The sequence below is a fragment of the Sesamum indicum genome, linkage group LG4, assembly GCF_000512975.1.
Source record: "Sesamum indicum cultivar Zhongzhi No. 13 linkage group LG4, S_indicum_v1.0, whole genome shotgun sequence".
Lineage (NCBI taxonomy): Eukaryota > Viridiplantae > Streptophyta > Magnoliopsida > Lamiales > Pedaliaceae > Sesamum > Sesamum indicum.
This window is the reverse complement of record NC_026148.1, coordinates 2441883-2465798: the sequence shown is the minus strand read 5'-3', so window position 1 is coordinate 2465798 and position 23916 is coordinate 2441883. Positions and strand designations below refer to the sequence as shown.

The window sequence follows — 23916 nt, the reverse complement described above, 5'->3', positions numbered from 1 at the left end:
ATTTTGCCAAATATTTTTTTCTTCTGGATCCAAGTCAACAGGTCTGACGTGGTGTTCCTTTTTTTTTTTTTTCTTATAAGCCTCCAAATGCCACATCAACCAAAAACAACCGATAAGGTGAGAAGCCCCAAATTTTAACTTGTATGTGCCACTTTCCAATCAATTTAAAATTTTTCGTCTAAATATGAGCTTAAATCGAGAAATTAAAAAAGGTACTAAACTATTTTCGAACCCTAATAACATAAAGGGCAATAATGCGAAAAATGGATCACTACAAAACTAAAATCACATATAAAATGGACAAGAAAAACCTCAAAAGAGAAAGATTGGAGATGAGGGATTTTTTAGAATGAATAGTAAGAATTACCACTTAATTACTAGAACTTAACTATATGAATAAAAGAATAATACACTTAAAATTGAACTCTGAAAAGAAAAAAGAATATTTTAATTAAGAAGAAGCAATACACAAGTTGGAAACAAGGTCAACACTCTAAATCCACAAATAGTTACACATGAATATATGAGATAAGAACAAAACATTGAATTTACAAAACGGTGTTGATATGAAGCGCTTTCAGAAGTGAAGTCGCCATTTGCTTAACCAGAACTTGGCCTCCAGAACTTTGCCCATCTCTTCTCTCCTCAATCAAATTTTGGAGCTTATGAGGGAGATCATTCTCCACAATCAATTGCTTTGGACGTGGATGATGCTCATATACAGCCTGAAAAGTGAACCAATCATCAAGAAACCATAAAAAGCTTACCTGAGAAGCCACCATCTATGTTTGGGAAAAATTGCAATTTTAGTGGCATAAGTAGAAGAGGTGGCAACTTTAGTCGTATATGAATCTATTTGGACAACTTTGTCATGTAATTTTAAAAAAGCGTGTAAGGGGGGGTGGCGTTCTTGATCCCGTAACTTTAGGACTGGCAATTTTAGTCCCGTAAGTTTCAAAAAGGTCGCAATTTTAGTCCTCCGTACAAATCTGGCCGATTTTTGGACAATTTTACCCCCTTCTTAGCTTTAAAATGAACAGTTTAGTCCAGGTTCAATTATTTTGCATTCTAATGCATATTTTTCACCCATGCTCGCCTAGAATGGTATCAGAGTCTAGGTCTATTGAAAAAATATATAATTATACATTTGATATTATTTATCCACTAATGGAGGAGACTTTTTGAGAGAAAAATGAAACCAAATGAAAGCTCGAGTTACTCTGAAAATAGGAAATATTTCCAGATTCTGGAAATACAAAGGAGAGAATTTCTCATGGAAATTCTGGACAAGTGTTACAACGGTCGCAAGAGGATTGATCCAAGACTTCTTACGCCGGAAGAGGAAAAAGAATGGCTGAGAAATTTTGAAGTTCGACAAGTGCTACTAGGGAATGCAGTGAGGAGTCTACACTCAACTGAAGTCCATGGTAGAATCCCAACCAGGAGAAGCGGAATGGGTAAATTCCTACGTAATTTCAGTTCTAAAAACTATGACTGATTAGAAGAAACTCGAGTCGGATACATAAAAGATCTCTCAAGATCTAAGGGAGATCCAAAAGAAGGTTCAAGACTATGGAGATAGGTTAATCCATATACCTATGAAAATATAATCTTTGAGCTAAAAGGTGGACAAGGTCATTAAGATCCTTCCCGATCTACACAAGGGCCTTACAAATCTGAGGGCAAAAATTACAGATCTGAAAAGGAACCAAAGGGAGAGCCCTGAGACATCAAGATCCAGATAGGAGCGAATCAGGAACGCCCTTGGAACAGTACCTCTTCTACACCAGAAGGGAAAGGCTACGGAGATTCCAAAGCCAAATACCAGAGAAGATGTGATTATCACATTTATCAGATCCATAAAATAATGGAGGTAACGACAGCAGATCTATCAGATCTACAAGAATTGGCGGAATCCTTTTCCCAACTCGGGATCGTGGATTTAGTCAATATCCAAACAAATAAGATCACTCCAGCACTACCACCACCAGAGGGAAGTACATGCTCTAATGATCCTCCACAGGATCAACTGATGAGAGAAAGTTCGGATTTCCACACTAATGCCACTCCAACGTTCGTGGGAACCAGGCTAAAGGAGAATCCAGGAAGAAATCCAAAAAGAGTGCTTGAATATACACCTTGGGCAAGGACCATGCTCCAGCCCTTACATCCATATGGCGCTATACTGAACCTGGATATTACCGATTTCCGAAATACCGAGAAATTGATAGACGAATGGGTTGCAGCCATCAAGATAGCAGCAGCTACCCTAGAGCTCGACAAGAAAAACTTCATAAAGCTTGTGGAGTTAAGCTTAGAGGGATCTGTGAAGATCGGATGGGATAATATCCAAGATACCAAAGTCAGCATCCTTGTCGGAGATTCGAAAGGCGCGATAGCAGACCAGCTAGGAAGGCTTATCAAGATACACTTCATCGGAGATGGATACTTCGAAGGAAGTAAAGTAGAAACGACTAGAGAATATGCACAGGCTCTCTTAAGCCTTGAACTAAGGAGTATTTGCACAGTAAATGAATACATCTATTGATTTTGTAAGTACTTCTTCTATAGTGGAGTAGCAACGGAAGTAGCAACTCCAATGTTCTTCGCAAATATATGCAGTCCATGGTGGAAAATGTTGACCCAATTATACAAAGTACCTGAAGGACAGTTGGATTCAGTGGCGTGAAGAATGTCTTTCCTTAAAGACAAACTGAAGGATTGGTGTTATCAAGCATCCATCTAAAAAAACATGAAAAGACTGAGAGGTAAAATCAAACGAACTCCTCTTTGTTGCGATAACAATGATTTTCCAACCATTATAGGAGAATCAAGCGAGCCGAGGAAAAGGAGGAAGCAAAATAGTGACTCTTACCCCAGGAGTTCCAGAAGAACCTTTTCCCGATAGAGATCATGGTGGTCCAAATCCAAAGCCAGAACATATAAATCTGGACAGAAAACAGGACCAACAAGGGTTTCATCTCAAGGATCTAGATGAACAGATGCAAGACCCATTGAAAGAACTCCTATAAGAACAACTTTCAGACGGGCTCATACTCGAGCCAATTAAAGTTTCAAAGACTGCAATTGATGGACTTGCAGAGCGAAAGGACATATATCTCCCGATTGCCCACAGAAACGTGGTGAATTGAGAAAATTTGATGCCACGGATGATATCCTAGATGCAGTTTACTATGGCGATTTGGTACCCATTTACCAATTCGAAGATCTTCCTTCATACGAAAGCGTCTATGAGGGGAAATAGAGACTGATTCGGATAGATCTTCAACAGAGTCACAATAATTACAATGAGGGAGATAGGCTTCAAACTTCCGAAAGCCTATCAGGATTTTTTTCCAAAATGACGGTGTCAAGCAAAACCATGGAAAGAATTATGCGACAAGATTCCAACCTCAACCCATACGATGGATTTAGGATTGGAAGGATTGGAAAAGTCCTGAACCAGATAGGACTGAACCAAAGGAAGAATCACATAATCTAAAAAGTAAGTTCAGGTGATTTTGCTATACCTATGGAACTTATTGGTAATGTGATGGAGATGCAATTAATTTCTAAAGATAGATTCCTAAAGAACTAGTTGCTACTATGAAATACATCCACATAGGAACTATTGAAGTAGTAATAAAAGCAACTTTAAAGAAGGAATTGATTCATAAATACATTTATCTATATTGGATAGAAGAATCAATAACCTAAAATATGGTTATCTTGGAACAATGATAGGTAATTTGTATGCAGGAAAACTAATGCTTGACATTCATCTAGGATTGCATACAAACTAGCAGACCAAGATTTCAGTAGAGTCTTAACCCTTCATCAAGATTTTAACAGAAAAGACCTAATGAAAGAAGGAAATAGACCGTATTCTGTAACTTATAGAATTGCATATGCCCTTTCCGTTACACATCATTCAGATTTGTTTCTTAGGAAAAAGTATATTGAGATTCCCAAAATTTTCAAGGAATTTGCCAAGGTAATGATATCAGATCCTTCAAGATACCTAAAATAGGTGATTTTGATATCATCATTAAAGATCACCCAGTTTTAGATAGAACACTTAGCTCTAGAACTGAGTTTAGTGGTCGAATGTCCTTTTCGGAAGATAGGATTACAAGCTACAAAGGAAAGGAGAAAGAGTTACTAAAAGCTTTAACTCCTCAAGAGATTATGGTAGATAACATAAAACTTAGATGCCCTGAAGGATGGAAGGAAATACAAGTAATATTTGACATCACCAAGAAAGAAAATTTTTTCCCTTGTGATAACTTATATCATTTGCAGCAACCTGTTGCTGGAAAATATGAAGGCATATTAGAAATAGCAGGCCATGAAATTCTAGTTGCAGGTGTTGCAGGATGAGAAAATGGGTGTATGACTTTGGGGTTAAGTTTGCTCGAAGATCATAAATCATTGGAAAGGAAAGGTAACGGAATGGAATTCAGTCTTGATGGTGTTACCATAAAGATTGAATGACAAGTCCCTTTTTTATATACATATCTGTTGGTATGTTGTATGATCAATATAAGACAGAATATTTTGCAACTTATATTGATTTAGGATAAGGAATTTGCACGGCAAAGCCTGAAGTTTTTCCTAAAGAAGCAAGGGAACCCTTACCCGTTATCGTAGGAATGGATTTTTCACAAAAAATTCCTGATACTCAATAAGGGAATATGAGAAGTCAAGATCATGATTGGAGGAGCATTCAGATCGCCCTGGTTTAGAGTAAAAACACCTCCTATTTACTTTCATTATACAGGTGCCGAAATCTTGCTAGGTAACAATTTCATTCAAACTTTTGCAAGATATATGCAAGATAATCAAAGGAATCTGTTAATTTTTACTACTAACTGTGGTAGTGAGATACAGGTGTTGCAAAGAGAAAAGGCATTTAACAGGATAATGCCAATAAATTTTCGCAACAAACATGGTGATTTTGATTCCAGATTAACTCATCCAAGAATGCAGGATAAGAGAAAATTTAATAAGGTCCTTTTTTCTTTCAGGCAACAGGGACTCATAAACAACGATAGTTGCTATAAGGAATCCGAGGAGGAAATTATGAACATTAAAGAAGCACTACTGGAAATGAAATCGCTAGATACCAGCGAGGAAAGCAGGCTTTCTCTTGAGAATGTCAAGAGGCTCATCCAGAGTGAAAACCCTCTAGCATGGTGGGATAGGAACAAGATCGAAGCTACTCTAAAGCTCAAGGAAGAATGCAGTACGAGTACGTTCGATACAAAAATATCCAGATGAATATGGAAGACAAGAAAGATTTGCAGATGATTATTGAAGAGATATCAGTCTTCGACTCATCGAGCCTGGAATCTCTACCTACAACAACCTTGGATTTCTAGTAAGAAACCATGGTGAGATGAAGAGAGGTAAACTCAGTTGGTAATTAACTATCAAGGCATTAATAAAATACTAGAGTTTGATGGTTATTACATTCCTAGTAAATAACACTTAATTGATTGCATTAAAAGGGAAAAAGTGTTTCCTAAATTTGATTGCAAATCTGGATTTTATCAGATTAAGATGGAGAGTGAATAAAACAAATTTACTTCATTCTCCACACTATAGGGACAATATATCTGGAATGTGCTTCCAATAGGTTTAGCTAATGAACCCCATATATTCCAAAGAAAGATGGATAATCTTTTTAAAGATTATTTTGAATTCATGTTTGTCTATATTGACGACATATTGATTGCATCTAAAAATATGAAAGTACACACTAAACATCTTGAAATATTTTCTGATGCATGCCATAAAGAAGGTTTAGTGCTTTCTGAGAAGAAAGCTACTATTGCTATAAATAAAATTGAATTTTTAGGAATTCTTATTGACGAAACAGGGATTGAGTTACAAGACCATATTCTGGAGAAAATTCGTAATTTTCCAGACGTACTCAAGGACAAGAAGCATTTGCAGAGCTTTTTGGGAGTTGTTAATTTTGCAGGTATCTTCATTAAGGATCTTGCAAGATACAGGAAGGATTTCCGACCATTTTTGAAAGAAACAAAAAGTTCAAACTGAAAATGGAAAGAAATCCACACAAAAAGGGTTCGTGAGCTGAAACAGATTTCAGTAACTTGTCAAAGCTTGCTATACCACAAGACGGGGATGAATTGGTAGTCTACTCAGACGCCAATGACTACAGATGGACAGTAGTGTTCATGAAGAAGACAACTATAGGGGAAGAACCTTATGGATACACAGGAGCGTTGTTCTTAGAACAACAAGCCAAAGTTTGACATATTAACGAGAAAGAATTCTTTACGGTTTTGAAGGCTTTTAACAAATGGCCTTTATTTTTACTTGCTAAAAAATTTACTTTAAAAGTTGATAATACTAATGTCACGGTTTTCTTAAAAAATAAATTAGAATCGAAAATAGAGAAAGCTCGTATTATCAGAGGCAAGCTGAATGCCAATATTATTGTTATAATATTGTTGTTATAAAATCTCATTAAAATATTCTTGCAGATTTCCTGACGAGAGATGGAGGCATCTGAAGCAAACTCCATCATGTTGAGACTCAGGCACCTCCGGAAAAATCTCGAGGAGCTTGACAGAAAGTTCGGACAGCTAGCGGTTAATGCCCAAGTTGTCTGACAAATCCAAAGAGCTGATCTAAATACAGTCCAGGTCGCAATAAGAAGTTCCTAATTAGCATCCACATTGCTATGAAACGAATTACGAGAACCAATTGGGAAGGCTTCACATTCAAGGATGACTCACGAGTTGACGACCCTAAACATGCCTTTAGAGTACAGGGCTTTAGACCTGTAGTGTCGAATTCGAGTACTGATTGCACAAGGCCATCACCATACCTGGTGAAACGGCAACAGTTAAATCACAAGAAGTGCAAACTGCTGTAGGATCAAGTCAACCAAGCACCTCTAGGGTTAAAGAGGGAGAGGTTAGCCTTAGGCCAACACTTCTAAGGTTAATAGTAACGATTAGTATCTTCTTCTGCTTGCTAGGAATATTAGTGAATGTGGGGAAGTTAATTTCTCGCAAAGGGGTGAACCCAAGCAAGACCATTATCGTTTACATCCAAAAAATATAATAAGGTCTGGATGTTAGAAGGGTCGAAACCAAAAGATTTTTGAGAATGGTATGATTTTGGAGCTTGCTTCAGTTCATACTATGTGAACAAGTTTTCAGAAAATTTCAAAACTTCCAGAATGGATCAGTGGGGTGGTCTTTGATTCATGGCAAAACAACCCCCACCTAAAAAGAGGCGATGTTTCGAAAATAAAATTCATATCAGTTGCTTCAGAAACGGCAGGAAAGGGGTCCCATCCAGCACTTCATTTCATGAAGTTGCAGAGACCAGACATGGTAGCTTTCAATAAAATCAAAGCTGCCTCAAGAGAAGCTCCCCTAGTACCAACTATTAATGAAAACAGTATTTCTACCAGAAGAACATGGAGATTATGGGTCTGTCTCACGAAGATGGACAGAGTCAAGTATCCGTCAAGATTTTCTCGAAAAAAGTGAATGGATCGTTCCTGTTAAATTCCATGACAAGAAAAAGCACTGAGTTGGCAGAAAACTTATTTGAAAAGAAGAGGATGTTAATCTGAAAAAATAAGTTGTCGGTGATCGAAGCAACAAGGATGAAGACGTGCAACATGTTTCATGTTCATAACCATTTATGCCCTTGCTGTGAAAAACAAGAGAAGTCCCTATTCCGGACAAAAGTTTGGGTTACACAAAATAAACTCGAATCAGACTAAGACAAGGAAAAAAGAAATTTTTTTACAAAAAGAAGTAAAAAATAAAAAATGTAAAAAGCAAGGATAAGACTGTCAGCAGAAAACGACAAAGGCCAACAGTCAACAAAGCGGAAAGCCAGCTGAAAATCACGTGACCGACAAGCCATTATGACCAACAGCTGGAGAGGACGAAGCAATGACGAACACAGTGACGTTATTCGAAAGAGACAAAATGATGACGAATGCAATGAAGTCATAAAAAAAAAGTTTGGAGTCCGAATTTGAAGTCCGCGAACGCCTATTAATAAAGATGCAATGAAGCAGAGGGGGATCATCAGAAAAACTTCTCCTACTCTTCAAAGCATTAGAATTTTTGAGTCTTTTCAATAATTTGTAGTGTTTTAATCATTCAGTTTATAGGGGTTTCCCAACAAGTCAAGTCCTCATAACCTGAGAGGCTAAACAGTTATCTTCTCCAACGGAGGAATAATATCTATATAATATTTTCTATATTTTGTCAACAAAACTAAGGCTTCTGTTCAATTTGTTATCCAAAATTCTATTAAGTCCTTGTAACGAAGTGTTCTACGCCCTAAGGTAGGAAACGAAATAGGGATGTGCTATTTTGTTGCTGAATGAGCCAAGTACCTGCGAACCATTTGCTGTGGTAGTGTGGTTGGAGGAAGTCCATAAAACCGAAGACTTGGAATACCAAAAAACAAGACGGTCGAAAATGTATGAATTTATGAGGACTTAATTTATTTCGGAAGCATGTTGGACCAATTTTTTAGCATTAGGGGTTGATTATTAAAGATAAGTAAGATACCCTAAGAGACCAAATATTGCTAAAATTCTGAAAAACTTTGGGACCATAGGTGTACTTTCATAGCCCACTCGCAATCAAAACATGTGGTCTAATTTTTGTGCGGATGGGGTTTTTTGAACATTATTTTGTATCACAAGAGAGGTAATTGATAATTTAATTTTTACAAAGAATTTTTTAAATATTTCCACTATCACAGGAGAGGTCTCTGAATTTTTTCCTAAGAATCACACCATACCCATCTGAAGTGGAACTATTCGTAGAAGAGGGCCCTTTCCCCTCACAAGGAATTTAGTTACATATGAAGCAAACCACTCGAAAACGGAATATATGGTCATCTACTAACCCATGGTTTACTAATCCATGCACAATAAGATTTTAACTAGTTGCAATTAGTGTCTTTTAGATTGGTTTATCACAAAGAATATTTATTTCAGGCTGCATCAGTAACCCTGATAAATATAAGGGTTTTATTGTAATTTTAGTCCTATAATTATACTGATTTTATATTTTAATCCTGCAACTTCTTAGCGTTGCAAAATTATCCTTTATCTTTCTTAATTTCACAATTTCATGACAAATTTGACTGAAACCTAACATGTGCCAATTAAAAATTAAAAAAACATATTTTGTTGGTTGTTTGGCTGTCATGACATGGCAACTTATGCCACGTTGCCCATGTTTTTGGTTTTACTTCACCACTACCTGCCACGTCATCATAATTCAACCAAAAAAAAAAATGTGCTTCCCCAATTTTTAACCAGCACATGTCCCTTTTCGATCAACATTAAAAATTTCGGTCAAATTTATTCTGAAATTATGAAATTAAAAAAGGGAAGAATCTTTTTACAACCCTAATAAATTATTGGACTATAACGCTATAATAGGTTTAATTACACGATTAAAAGTACAATTTTAGCTGAAGTATAAGTACATAAACATGCAAGGATGTCGAGGTAGGTTGTGAGATGTCTCAGAACAATAAGTGTTGAATGCTAGAAACGAATTTAAGTTCAGCTACACTAACTATCCCTACTCATATTCGATTGCAATTTTAGTCATGTAGGAATAGAGAGTGACAATTTGGTCCTTGGAGATCAATTTAGTTATGTACTTGGAAAAATTGCAACGTAAGGACCATTCTAATTGGGAACTCATTTGTTGGCTAGAGTAGTGCATCTATTCTGCACTAGACAATAATTTGAGAATTTTCGACTAAAATTATTCAGAAATTTCCAATTTCTTTGGATTTAATTGTAGAAAAGAATTACTAAAATTGATTTTAATAGAACAAACATTGTTATTCTTTATACTAACAGGACTAAAATTGTAATTTTTTCACCACTGTCCCAAACATAGAATAAAAGACTAAGAATGGTAGGTCATTGCATCAGGTAAGTGAATAAAGTTTTAGCAAAAGAAAAATTGTGAAGTATATAAAAGGCAAATGAGGTGACATGTGAATGAGTTATCTACCTTTATTAGTTTAAGCAAATTGAGGCGTGCTATAGCATCTGGATGGTCAAGTCTAGAGATTAGCAGTGGCGTTAAACCGTTGACTGCCAAAGTAGTATTTATTCGAGACGATTTCCTGCCATTCATAATCCAAACATCAAATTCTTAAACTAATATAATAAATAGCCAGATGAAGATTTTCAGTCACACTATTTACTCGATAAATTGAAAGATTAAAGGAAACTAGAATTGGAGAAGAAATCGCCTAGCATTGAATAATGAACAGGATATCCTATTTTCCTGTTAGAGTAGGAAAACTTGTATTTTTCTTTCAGTACGTTAAGTTCAGTACAATTTTCCATCCATTGTTATGAGATTCTCGTTAATGATATCAAAAGTTATAAAAATTCTCATTTTGAGTAGTTTCATCATATTTTGTTAGTATTTTAATGAAAAGGACACATGGCTGTTGACTCTTTGGTCTCTTTTAGTAATGTGCTTAAACACTTTTAATCCCATTAGTTACAGAATTTTCATTAATGTCCCATAAGCTACAAAAAATCTCACTTTGAGTCATTTCATCAAATTTTATTACTAATTGAAATTTTTGATCGCTTATAAAATCATTAATGAAAATCTCGTAATCAATTGGATGAAAAATATATTGACCATAAAATAAGGGGAGAAAATATTATTCACCCCATTAGCAATCAAACTAACTCAAAATCATAAATGTCAATAGATATACTTCTTTTTATAATATGATAGGGAAAAATGCAAGCAACCCCTTATGATATCGCAAATAATCAAATTATCCCTATGAAAAAAAATAAATAGCGATTTATCTTCCTGTATTTTTTAAAATACAAAAATTTACCCATCTTTGATATTTAAAATGAAGCAATTTACCTCTCTGTATAAGGAGGTAAATTATTTCATTTTAAAAAGTATAAGTACATAAATTGCTATATTTTTTTCATAAAGAGATAATATGCTCATTTTCAATATCACTGGACATACATTACTATTCACCCTAGTATGATATATAAGATGAAGAAGTGACCATTGATATCAAATATACAAACTCACACAAATCAAATAAAACCCACTCCATTGCCATCCATTCTCAGCCACACAACCACAAACCAATTTGCTGAATGCTACCACCCTTTCCAGTCCTTCATCACTATTGCTCGCAGCCCGCAAATAAAATAAAATAAACAACTGTTGCTATCAATCTTTCATTTTTATTTATTACCTTAAAAGCTCAAAGTAGGCCAAAGCTAACTCTAGTAAATTAGATTGGATAAGAAAGATACAACTAATATGGAAGGTCTAATTCCTCTAATTATAACTATATTTAATACTTTAGTACTATACTTTATTAACATTATAAAATGATCCTTCATCTTTTTTAATTTTGCCATTTCATAATAGAAATGACCAAAAAATTGATGTGTCAGTTAAAAATAAGACGTGGAAACTTATGCCACGCCATCCATTTTTGTTTTACATCCACCAGTTAGCACGTCATCATAATTCAACAAATAAGATGACACTTTCCAACCAACTTTGAAAATTTCAGCTAAATTTGTCTTGAATCGTGAAATTAAAATAGATAAAAGACATTTTACAACTCTAACAATTGTTACAAGACTAAATGCTAAAAGGGTATAATTAGAGGACTAAAATCGCAATTAAGTCTAATATATGGAACATATAATAGTTGAAGCTAATTAGTAAAAACATGCAATATAATCAAGATCCATCAGGCAACATGCATGCATACATAATCTTTAAACAGATGATTACCATATGCTAAAATAACAAACGGCATACATGATTGTTATCAAGATTGGTTCCAGTATGTGTAGAAACGGTTGTTCTGGAACATAGAATAGATGAAGCTAATCAATAGAAGCATGCAATATAATCAAGATTCATCAGGTAACATGCATGAATAGATAAATCTTCGAACACAGAGATACCATATGCTAAAATAACAATCGACATACGTGATGATTTTCAAGAATGGTTCCAGTATGTGAAGAAACTGTTGTTCTGTACAGCACTGGAAGAATTGAACAAGCTTCTGCACAGCTTCCTTTTTCAGCAAAGCTTGTTCCACTTTCCTGCTTTCATTGTCATGTGCCAAGCATACGGCAAGTGAGTCTAAAGCAGTCACAGACCAGACCTCATCTTCAAGAAGGCTCAGGTACACATCTAAGCCCCCATGAACTCGCAATTGGTCTCTTGAATTTCGCGATGCTTGGGCCATATCACATAGAAGAGGTAACGCATACTGTTTTAGAGGAGAATCTGTGATGATAAAATGCATTAAGTGGGGAATGATTCCATTTTCTGCTGCCAGTTCCTGTCTCTTCTTGTTAATCTTACATAGATTGAATAACGCGTTAAGGACCTTCAATACAGGAAACTAGTGAGCCAACAATATCAAATAATAGGGGATTCAAATTCAAAGGAACATGAAATATAAGTTACAAGTTGTAGTACTAATCTGTGTGGAAAATTGCATCTTACGTCCCACAAGTTAGATTTGTTGTGATTTTGATCCCTTTATTTTTTAACTCACCACATTGCACTCCATAACTAAGTAATTTTGCAATTGTAGTCTCAAGCCTAAATTCCATAAAATTTCTTACTGAAATAGTCTTAATTCCCTCAAGATGTAACAGAATTCGTGCCATATAAGTGCGGTTTCTGTAAGAAGTTCACCAGAATTAAGGTTGGAACAAAAACTTCAATTTCGTTAAAGTAATTGAACGCAATGCGATGAATTCATAAACAATGAAACCAAAATTATAAAAAACTAACTTATAGAACATAAAATGCTATTTTCCTGCCTAACCATATTAAGGAGGTCATATAACTCCTTTTATAACTAAGAAGCCAACTATCTACATTGTCTAGCTGAAAAGTTCCAATTTGTCAGCATGAAACATTTCTCAGAAATGTATCTAAAAATTATAGCACCTTTCATGAAGTCCCATGGAGTAAACTGCTGGTCGTATTATATTGGAGGGAAATTGTAATTGTAGCAAGTATGGGAAGATAATTTTAGTCCTATAAGAATTCATCTTAACAATTTGATCATGTATATTTCACACTTGAGGAGAAAAATGTGCACCTAACATGAACACGACCATATGTTAATTGGGTACATACGAGGCAATTTAGCAAATTCTAGAATTTTGGTCCTCAATGTGTGAATTTTAAAATTATAGAGCAAATTTATGAATTGTATAGAACTAAAATTGTCATCCCCATACTTACAAAACTCAAATTGCAATTTTCTCGATAAAGTATAGGACAATAGAGATTCCAGAAACACATTTCATGTTTGTAATAATATTCAAGTTTCAATCATTTCTTTGATGACCAATAGGTCCTATACCAAATGAGGTGAATCTACCAAAAATCTAGGACAACAGAGATTCTAGAATATACCTCTCATCAGATAATATAATTCAACTGTATATTAAATGTGGTTATATCAGTCATGCGTTTTGTAGGCTCACAATTGATAGAATCAAGACGTATTTCACTGTTTGAGAATAGCAATCACATAATCTCACTAAAATAAACCTTATCCGGAATTTCTTGTACTACACACAACCAGCACTTATTATTTTTCTTTTTCAATTCCAAAAAGTAGGTCGTGTTAGTGGCAAAACATTTTCCTGAACTGCGTAATTATCTATGCAGAGAGAAGCTTTTCTGAAGCAACAATAATAGGTGAAAGTAACACAAAGTTGTTGCAGCTGATTGATTCCAATTAAGTTCAAGCTTAGTTGCGTCAACTTCTGTACACTCATCAAAATTCACTTGCAACAAAGGGAGACCATGGAATTGTTCCGAATATTTATATTTTACGTTCTACAAGTTAGTCTCTTTGTGGTTTTGGTCTCGTTATTGCTGAACTCACCATATTACATCCCATAACTCCGAAAAAATTGCAATTTTAGCCTCAATCCTTAATTCTGTTAAATTTTTTACGGAAACAACACATGAATGACTTGAGATCTATTAAGTCTCGAGGGAAAATTGAAGTTGTTTTCCATCAGAAATTTAATGGAATTAAGGTTTAGGACCAAAATTGTTAATTTTTTCGAGTTATGGGCTGCAATACGGGAGTTATAGATAATGGGACCAAAATTCCAAAGAAACTAACTTATGAGACCTAAAATACAATTCACCTGGAATTGTCATTTAACATACATCGAGCATGGTTGCTGCTTCAAAATAACTGGATTTGCAAATAGAGTAATGTTACAATAAAATATCATTTCCCATATTAAATGACTCAAGATAGTGCACATCTATAGGCTACACTAGTTCTGATTAGCGTTTTTACCAGGAGCTCTTATACCGGTACACTTAATTAAGTTGGTCACATGTATTTTTCCGACTATATTAGCAAATTCCAGCTATTTTTATCTTGAATATGCAAAATTTTTAAAATTACAGGACAAAATTTTCCAAATTGATTGATAAAGAAGTCAAATTGTCACTCAGTACCAAAAATACAATTTTTCCTATATGGATGGATAGATCAAATCTGGAGATATAACATCAAAATCCAGAGTTAATCCGAGAATTGTATGTTTTTGTTGATCCAAATGGAATACATATAATTGACTCATTACAATCATAGCTAAACATATTGCTTTTACACTCATACCTTATTCAGGATTTAACCTATCAGAAAATCAAGTTCTTATAACTGTTCGATTTTGATTTTGCACTTCCGGAGCATTTAAAACAAACCAACTTCTGACATCCATATATCTTCGAGAAAAGTTTCTGATAGCTAATGCACACAACACTTGTTTTTATTTACTTATAAGAACCACTCTCTGTTAAAGAACTCTTCCTCTCATGCATTTAAAACGAACCAACTTCTGACATCCATATATCTTGGAGAAAAGTTTCTGATAGTTAATGCACACAACACTTGTTTTTATTTACTTATAAGAACCACTCTCTGTTAAAGAACTCTTCCTCTCATGCATGATGCCGTGCACGGAAATAGCTTTAAAGTATTTCAAATGTCTCTCTATTTCGGTGCTTCTCCTTGTAGAAAGAATAATCTCTTCTCCTTGTAGAAAGAATAATCTTATAACAAGTCAAGTATTTCAAGCTCCGGTTCAATAACATTGATGCATTCCTCCACACCAAAATGCATTTAGAGTATTTTCTATGTTAAGGATGCACTTCCCTTTTCTACGATGTGCAAATTAGGAAACATTGCAATTTTAATTATGTATGTATGACAATTTTAGTCTCTACGAATCTACTTTGGCAATTTTATTTCTGTAATTTTTAAAATTTCTCAAATTGAGGACGAAAATAGCCAAAATGGCTTGAAAAATGCACCAAATCAAGCTTGTCACATGCATGTCATGTGCACTTTTCCATCTATTTTTGTCCCAATATGTAAAGTTTTCAAAATCAGAGGAATTGTGAAAATGAATTCGTGCAAGACTAAAATTACGACTTCCGCACATACATGATTAAAATTACAATTGCCCCGTGCAAATCATACCTTTTCTCTAAGAAGTTGTTGATTTGTAGTAAATTATCTGACAACTTGGTGCTTAATTACTCCCTGTCATTCTGCTTATCCTCCATAATCTATTGGTATGAAGCTATCACTTACACATAAGGTTGCAGTATTACCAACAATAAGGTGAACTTTAAGAAGAGATGTCTCACCTCATGATGTATTTCTGGCACAAGAGAATCTTCTTTCAAGTCGAGGTTAGGGATCAGGTATTTGATAGCATCTGCTCGTTGAAGATTCTCTAAGTAATGTGGGTCAGTTGAGAGATGATTTATACACTTCAACAACTGAAAGAAACAAAACGATAAGAATGACAGTTCACCACAGAGATTTAAATGCAGTGTTCAAACATTCAACCTTTTTGTTATAGTACCTTCAAAAGAATTTGGGATTCAATATTGTCAAACATCTGTAAAAGACGACTGAGCAAACTTTGGCTACACATGTAGGATTTTACGGTTGTGTCTGCTGCTGCAAACTCAAGTAGAAGGTCAGCCACTTTTTCCAGATACTCTCGAGCAATATCAACATTCCAGGGAGATACAGCATGAGATACTAGGCCAGATGATGTCTCACTCTCTGGTCTACTATTTAAAACATCAGGACTAGATAGCACCCCAGACGTAGTCCGCGTTACAAGCCTAGAAGTGCCAGCAATCGCTCCATTAGATGGGAGACGTCCTAACTTCTTACTTGCTACTCTAGGTAAATTTCTTGGCAATGATTCGACATTAGAATTGTCCCTGTCTCGTCCAGATACATCTGAGAAAAAGCAACACATATTAGTCGTGTACCATATTGGTGATTAACTTTAACCAAAAGCGAGTTAATAAGAAACTAAGGTCAAATTCTCGATGGCGAAAATTGCATCTTTGATCTTGAATCTTAGCGTCAGTACACTTTTTGTCCAATTGGCTTGGCTACGAGATTTTCATTAATGGTCCCATAAATTACAAAAACTCACTCTTACTCATTTTGTCAAATTCCGCTAGCATTTTAAAGGAAAAGATACATGTTAAGCATGCGGCCGTCATTCAACAGAATACAAGGAAAGGACTAAGAGTGAGAATTTTTATAACTTATGGGACGATTAATTAAAATTTCGTAATCAATGAAACTAAAAGTGGTCGAAGAGTTGAGGGCCATGTGCTTAGCACGAGTCTTTTCCATCAAAATATTAATGAAAGCTAATAAAAGGACTAACTTTGAGATTTGTTTTTTAACTTATGGGACCATCCATAAGAAACAAAGCCGAGAGATATTTTGTGAAGTGTCCTACGCTAACTTGAGTTCTTCCATGAGAATTATGCAAAATAATCAGTTACAGTCACCTGCAAATTCAGCCATCAAAAGATCAAGTCCATTTGTTTTTTCATGTCTCTCTACTCCTGAAAGACTCCGGACATACTCAAGTTGACCGGAGAAATGACGCCGTGGAGGTTCTTTATCCAATAAACTAAGAGGGGGACGAACAGTGTCTTGTTGGCTTGTCGTGGGAGTAGATGATCCATTTGATGCAACGTCTGTTGATTTTCTGGCCTTATCTGTTGATGGTCTACCCACTACATTTGCACCTCGTTGCTGTTTTACATCAACTTCAGCTTTACAAGGTTCATTTTTCCATCTATCTGTACTTACCCTGTCAGCATCTGGAGGGAAAGAACTTGAGTCAAGTGAATGTGATACTGAAGCTCGTGAAGGTTCCTGTAGTCCAGCTTGTGATGTCTGACCTCCTTGCTTAGCTTTGACATGTTCGGGCCGGTCAGTCCCATAGAGTGAGGTCTCTATTTGCACCAGGGAAGGATTGCTAGAATCCAGAGAAGTAGACCGGGGTCGTAGATCTAACCTATCTAGAGTAAACCCACCGCCAGTAGCTCCAGAAGCTAGACGAATTGCCTCATCCAAATTGTAAAGAGTGTTAACAAGTCTGAGTAATATCCCGTTCTTGGCAGCTATACGGCAAAAATCATTTCTAGAGGTCGACTTCTTAAGCTTGAAGACTTGCCACATGCCATCAATAGCCATATGAACCATTTCCCTGGATTCAAGGAAATCACAGGGAATTAGTTCATGCAGCTGGAAAAACCAAACTTACACCAAAATAAATTTGTATATACATTACAGAATTTGTCAATGAATCCACAGAAGAATATCTTGATAAAGATGTCTTTCTAATCACAAAACTTAATTTGGCAGTCAAAACCCTGCAACTAGCTAATTAAATTTTTTGGCCTGTAATTATATCCATTTGGTACTTTACTCGTGCTCATGTAAATTCCAATTTTAAACTCAAGGGGTGTACTTGCAATATAACAAAGGACACGGACTATTATCCATAATTAAACATAACTTTAAAGGATGTGGATGTAATTGATCCTTAGGTATTCAAAGAACTTTGACTTCAACGTAAAGCCATATGAATGGAATTCGAACACTTTTTTCATTCCAATTCTTCCTAATTAGAACACAACTGGGGTGCAACCCTATGGGTGAAGATAGTATAGAACATTGCAATAAAATTTAAACGACATAAATCAGATGTTACACGATTATAACTCACTGACCTGTACTTAGCATAATCCGTCTCCAAAAATCCAACTAGGATCGGTATACCCCGACAAGCAATAAACATTTGCAATGTTGACGAGCTACAAAGAGAAATGATCTAATCACATATATTGAACAAAACAAAAAGCATATGCAACAAGAAAAAATTTAACCTTGACTGACAAAGTTGCTGCAGAAAGCACGCTGCTTCAAAGCGGACCTCTGGGGGGCGGTCAGGAACAGCAAAGCTCATGACAACAGGAATCTGGAACAGAATAGGAACAAGCATAACTCACAATAATAAACATTACACAAAAATCAGAATTACACTCTATACATTTGCTACTAACAACATAAGAACAAAAGGAAAGGGAAATGAGAAATGTAAGAAAGGAAAGGGTGAGGCAGAACAAGCACACTTAGTAAAAATAAAGTAAGCTATTCAAGATGCTATGTACCATAGTCATGCTATAAGATCAACCTAAGTGTAAAGGCGCTAACGGCCATGTACTAAGCACGTGAAATTTTCGGTTAAAATATCTAACAGAAAGGTGCCATGAATCACAACGTATTACTTTCTAGAAGTTCAAGGATCAAAAGTAAGAATTCGGCACTAATTGAAGAAAAGTGGAAAGGCCCTAAATTACAAGAAATTTCCCCGGAATTGGAGCACTTAACTAGATCATTATGTGTGCATTGTTCACTTTTTCGGCCACAACAAACTCAAATTGATTGGAAAGTCTAAGTTTGTGCACTTCAAGGGGTAGATTAGTTCGAGCACAAATGGTGCTAGTTTAAGATATAATGATTGTCAAACCTTTGTGTTGACATTTTTATGATATCAAAAGGGAACCCATAAAAAGGAACTATAGATAAAATCCTTATGCACAATAAATGGACTAGTATACCAACAATATGAATTGATAAATGTACTAGAAGAAATATGATTTTCGCTGTAGCTAATTACTATGCCCAAAGGAAAAAAATCATGGCGAATACAAATTAAATACGGCTCAACAGCCATCAATCGTTGTATCTGCAAGTGAGGCCAAAACATTAGCCATAGCTAAAAAACCATGGCAAATGTTTTGGCCCTATCCAAAAATCATGGCAAATATTGATTAACCGAGGTAAAAAAAAAATTCCAATAGTTAATAGTATTGTTTTACCATGATTTTTAAGTCATGATCATTTATAGTGTAGCAAAAAAAATAATTTTTATGTAGTGATGCTAGCTTCATACGGGTCGCTCGATATTGGTTGTCAGAAATCGAAAAAATTCAAATATATATAGTAGTCAAACTTTTAAACACAAAATTAACAACTTAAGAAGTAGAATAGAAACATGTCATGGGATGTAGCACCAATTTTAACAAATATAATAAAGACAAATTACCTTGATGATTTTCAACTAGGGAAGAAACTCATTGGAAAAGCAGAATACTCACAAGGCCGATTAGACAAGCATTCTCCTGAAAATCTGTGTTATCCTTGATTATTTCATTTAGAACTTGAAGCACGGAACATATAACCTGAAATATTAAGAAGCATAATCTTCCAATGTGAGGGATCAACAAATTCACTTCATATAATACGAGGCAAAGGAATTTGAGATTCATGTAATTCACATACACGAGAGTTGAGGACCTCAAGTAGCTCCATTAGAGGAAACAAACCATTTTGTGTAATAAACACAATTTTCTGCTCTGGTCGTTGGTGAAAAAAATCAGTTAGCTTTTCACAAGCAGACACAATGACATCTTCTGGTTCCTCTGGCCTCAATGACGAGACTAGTTTGCTATACTGAACAGCCTGCAGCATTGAAAGCACATAGTAAACATATACAAGAATCTAATTATTAAGTTGATGAAAAAACTAAAAAGATGAATGAAAAAGATAGATGAATAACTCAGAGAAATAGTACATAAGATGGGAACAAATCACTAAACCATAAGACTAGTATATCTAGGATCATTATGGTAATCTTTTCATGGCTTGCATTATTATTTACTCCAAAGATGTGTCAAAATAATTATAGAATTGGTAGAACATTTAATGAAAATGGTTATATATATGCATATTAAACCAAGCATTACTCTTTTATTAAACTACTTCTTGGAAGTTGAAACTTAAAACTGAAATAACATTAAAACTCCATTTTAAAATATTTTTAGATCAGGCATTAGTAAGAAGAGTAGAACATATGCATGATTAAAAATCAATCAAGAACTTTTATTTGCACTCTAACGCCTACCTTCTCCAATATTGGTGTTTAATGGAATAATAGGCAGTCCCAATCAATAAACAACTAGAAAAATGTTAGATAGGTGACCATTAAACCAATTGTTGGCTCTTTGTAATATGCTCTAGATGGTTTTTTTTTTTAACAATAAAGTGTTTGTGTATTGAAAATTGTTTTTTGATCATATTCATCTTATACCTTATAATTAATCTAGTATGAAGCCCATAGATAAAAATACAATAGGGTTGGACTGCGCATATCATTACAATCATGAAACCAACTTTGTTCAAATGATTTAGAATCGACGATGATTCCTCAAAACTTGCATTAAATGATGTTTTCATTTGATAATTTTGCTTTCTACATATAGACAATAATAATGTGGGACATGTGCTCAATTTAGGGTCTACTTCGTAAAAGGTTATCAATTTTACTGAACTACCCATAGAAGATATCATACAAAAGGTCAATATGATTTGATTATCCGTGGTTATGATAGTTCATTTTGCAGTCCTTAGACTTGAGGATCCACGATAACCTTGTACATAAGATGATTACTTGATTCATAGCTGAAGCATTCATAATAGTCCGTAATTGTAAAAGGCCGCGTTTTAGACATACAGCATGCATGAAGGACGGTGAGTTCCAAAAGAGGATCCATTACTCATCATAAGACGACTACCCATGGTGACGGTGCTTCTAAATTAATGGTTAATCATAAGTTATTACTTAAATTAGATTTAGTCAATTAATTGTGTCAGACACAAGCTCCCAAATCTTGTTGAGGGTAAACCAAAAGCGTCACATACAAATTACCATGAAAGTATAGGTATTAATTCTAGAAAAAACGAATTAATTTAAATTTTTCAAATTAAATCTTATGAATAAATGAACGGATCATTTAGTGGGAGAATCCATTTGATGGATAGTCAATATTTAATTAATTGAATTAATTGAATTAGGCCTAGCACAATTAGGTTAATTCAATTAATTTAATTAGGCTTGATTTAGTTAGTTAATTAGATTAATAAATTACTTCAGTTGCGCTTTATTTAATCAAATTAAATAAACTAATGGACTCTATTAGATTTTAAAATAATTGAATTAATTTAAATTGTCTATTGGCTTAAATTAAACAAGTCCGATCCACCTAACACAAGTTCTGGCCTATTTTTCCTTGACTAGGTCAAGGAAGAGTTAAGGCTCCTCCTTGTGGAAGAGAGGGCCGGTCGAGTGGAGCTTCTTAGAAAGCTCCACTTGGTCAAAACTTGCTTTGTATGGATACACTGGGTGCATCTCATATTTATGGTAGGTGGAATCTTTGAGATATAGATAGTAAGTAAATAAATATTATTCACTAACACACAACTCACCCACCATTAACACACGAGCAAGAACTGGTCACCTCTTGAGACACACAACTCACGGTTTTCTCTCCCACTCTACACTCTCCTTTGTGTTCTTACTTGAACTAGTTTCAAGAGAGAACCTAGACAACCCGACTCACTGATCTAATATTGGAATTCGGACTAGTTTCTTCAAATATAAATTTTTTCATTGCAAGATCACGATCCATCTAACAATGCATTGATGATTACACTTCCGCTCTGTGGTGTAGATGGACCTAGAGCAGATCAACATTAATCCTTGCGGGAATGGAACTCCGAAGGAGCAACACTAGCAGCCAGATTTTCAAAGGAAATAGAAAAGGTATAATTCAATTTATGATTATTGCACCTACCTTTTGATTTCTAGCCATAGCCAAGTAAACATATTGTGTATGTTTCATTTTAATTGTGTTTCAAGTACCAAATGCTCAGAAAAATCAAGGAGAAAACCCCTTGATTGGTTTTATATTTGATTTAATTTACCGCTTTCGCTGCTCTATTTTACTTCCCAGGCCATATCCGTTCTTTTCATTGGTATTAGAGCCTGATTTGGTACTTGTGGCTACATTTCATTTGATAAAGCATGTCTATGCTATTTATCTTGGTTTTGAAACAATACAAAAAACAGAGGCTATTCGAAATAACCTCTGTTTTTGGTAATTTTTATTTATATTTTTTTTTTAATTTTCATCATTCAATTTTCTTGAATATACTTATTTTTTAATATACAATAAGTAAGAAATTTGAATATACAATTAATTAAACAACAAAAGAAAGAAAAATAACACTAATCTTTGGATTTGGTATCCTAATTATATCATGTTCTTGTGACATTTTAAAATTTTAGGGTTTGAGTGAAAGAGGATGGATTTTTTTATGGGGTTGGATGTTTGAGCTCTTATGTTGTTGGGCTGGGACTTGGGACTTTGGAGAAGTAAAATAAGAGAGGAGAGGGAGGAAGAAGGATAAGAGAGGAGGAGAAAATCCTAGAAGGCTACGCAAAAAAAAAAAAACACATAAATTTTTTTTTTTTATTTCAAGCACTTGATCAGGTAGTTCGGGTTGGTAAATCCTACTCGAACCCTGACCCAATGATTTTAATTCGGGTACCAGGTTACCGATACACGAATATTTTAGAAAAAGAATTTGAACCTGGTTGGGTTGAGATCCGAACTACCCGACCCAACACCCACCCCTAAATGCGACAGTACGGCACTATACTCAAACTGGATATTATCGACTCCCAAAACATTGAGAAACTGATAGATGAGTGGGTTGCAACCGCCACACTGGAACTCGACAAGGAGAACCTCGTACGACTATTAGAGTTAAGCTTGGAGGGAAATGTTAATCCAATCATACAAAGTACTCGAAGGACAACTAAATTCAGTAACAAGGAGAATGTCTTTCTTCAAAGACAAATTGAAGGATAGGTGTAACCAAGCATCCGTCAAAAGAACATGGAGAGACAGAGAGGTAAAATTAAAAGAACCCCTCTTTGTTGTGATAATAATAATTTCCAACGATTATAGTAGAGGCAAAGAGAGGAAGAAAAATTGCAATGACTCCTACTCTAGGAGCACCAGGAAGTCCTCGTTCCGAAGGAGATTATGGTGATCTAAATAAAAAATCAGATTGTACAAATCTGGGCAAAAAACAAGACCAACGAGGGCTTCAACAAATGGATCTAGACTATCAGATGCATGATCTATAAGAAGAACATCTACAAAAAGAACTTTCAAACTAGCTCATGCTAGAGTTAATGAAAGTTTTCAAAACTGCAATTGTTGGACATGCATAGTAAAAAGAGATCATCAGATTGCTCGCAAAGAGATGGTGAATTATGAAAATTAGAAGCCATAGACGACATCCTAGATGTAGTTCACTATGGCTATTTGGTACTCATATACCAATTTGAAGACCACCTCTAAGAAGAAAGCATGTGTGAGGAGGAAATAGAGATTGATCTAGATGGATCTTCAACCGAGTCAGAATAATAACAAAGAAAGAGATAAACTTCAAATTTCTGAAACCTGTAAGGATTCTTTTCAAGGAAGATGCTGTCGAACAAAAATATAAAAATAATCATGCATCAAGACTCTAATCTCAGCCTATACGATGGGCTTA

At 35.0% G+C, this 23916-nt stretch overlaps 1 protein-coding gene across 1 annotated transcript in view; it reads right to left on the bottom strand.

Moving 5' to 3' along the window:
• Positions 467 to 23916, bottom strand: part of LOC105159807 (MAP3K epsilon protein kinase 1) — a gene marked incomplete in the record, with an annotated part of 42544 nt that continues 19094 nt past the window's right edge. Inside the window, 11 exon segments of the mRNA XM_020693523.1 lie at positions 467 to 725; positions 10050 to 10164; positions 12044 to 12450; positions 15765 to 15899; positions 15986 to 16374; positions 16944 to 17261; positions 17343 to 17650; positions 18177 to 18260; positions 18333 to 18424; positions 19608 to 19691; positions 19792 to 19971. Coding sequence (XP_020549182.1) covers positions 549 to 725; positions 10050 to 10164; positions 12044 to 12450; positions 15765 to 15899; positions 15986 to 16374; positions 16944 to 17261; positions 17343 to 17650; positions 18177 to 18260; positions 18333 to 18424; positions 19608 to 19691; positions 19792 to 19971 — 2289 coding nt within the window.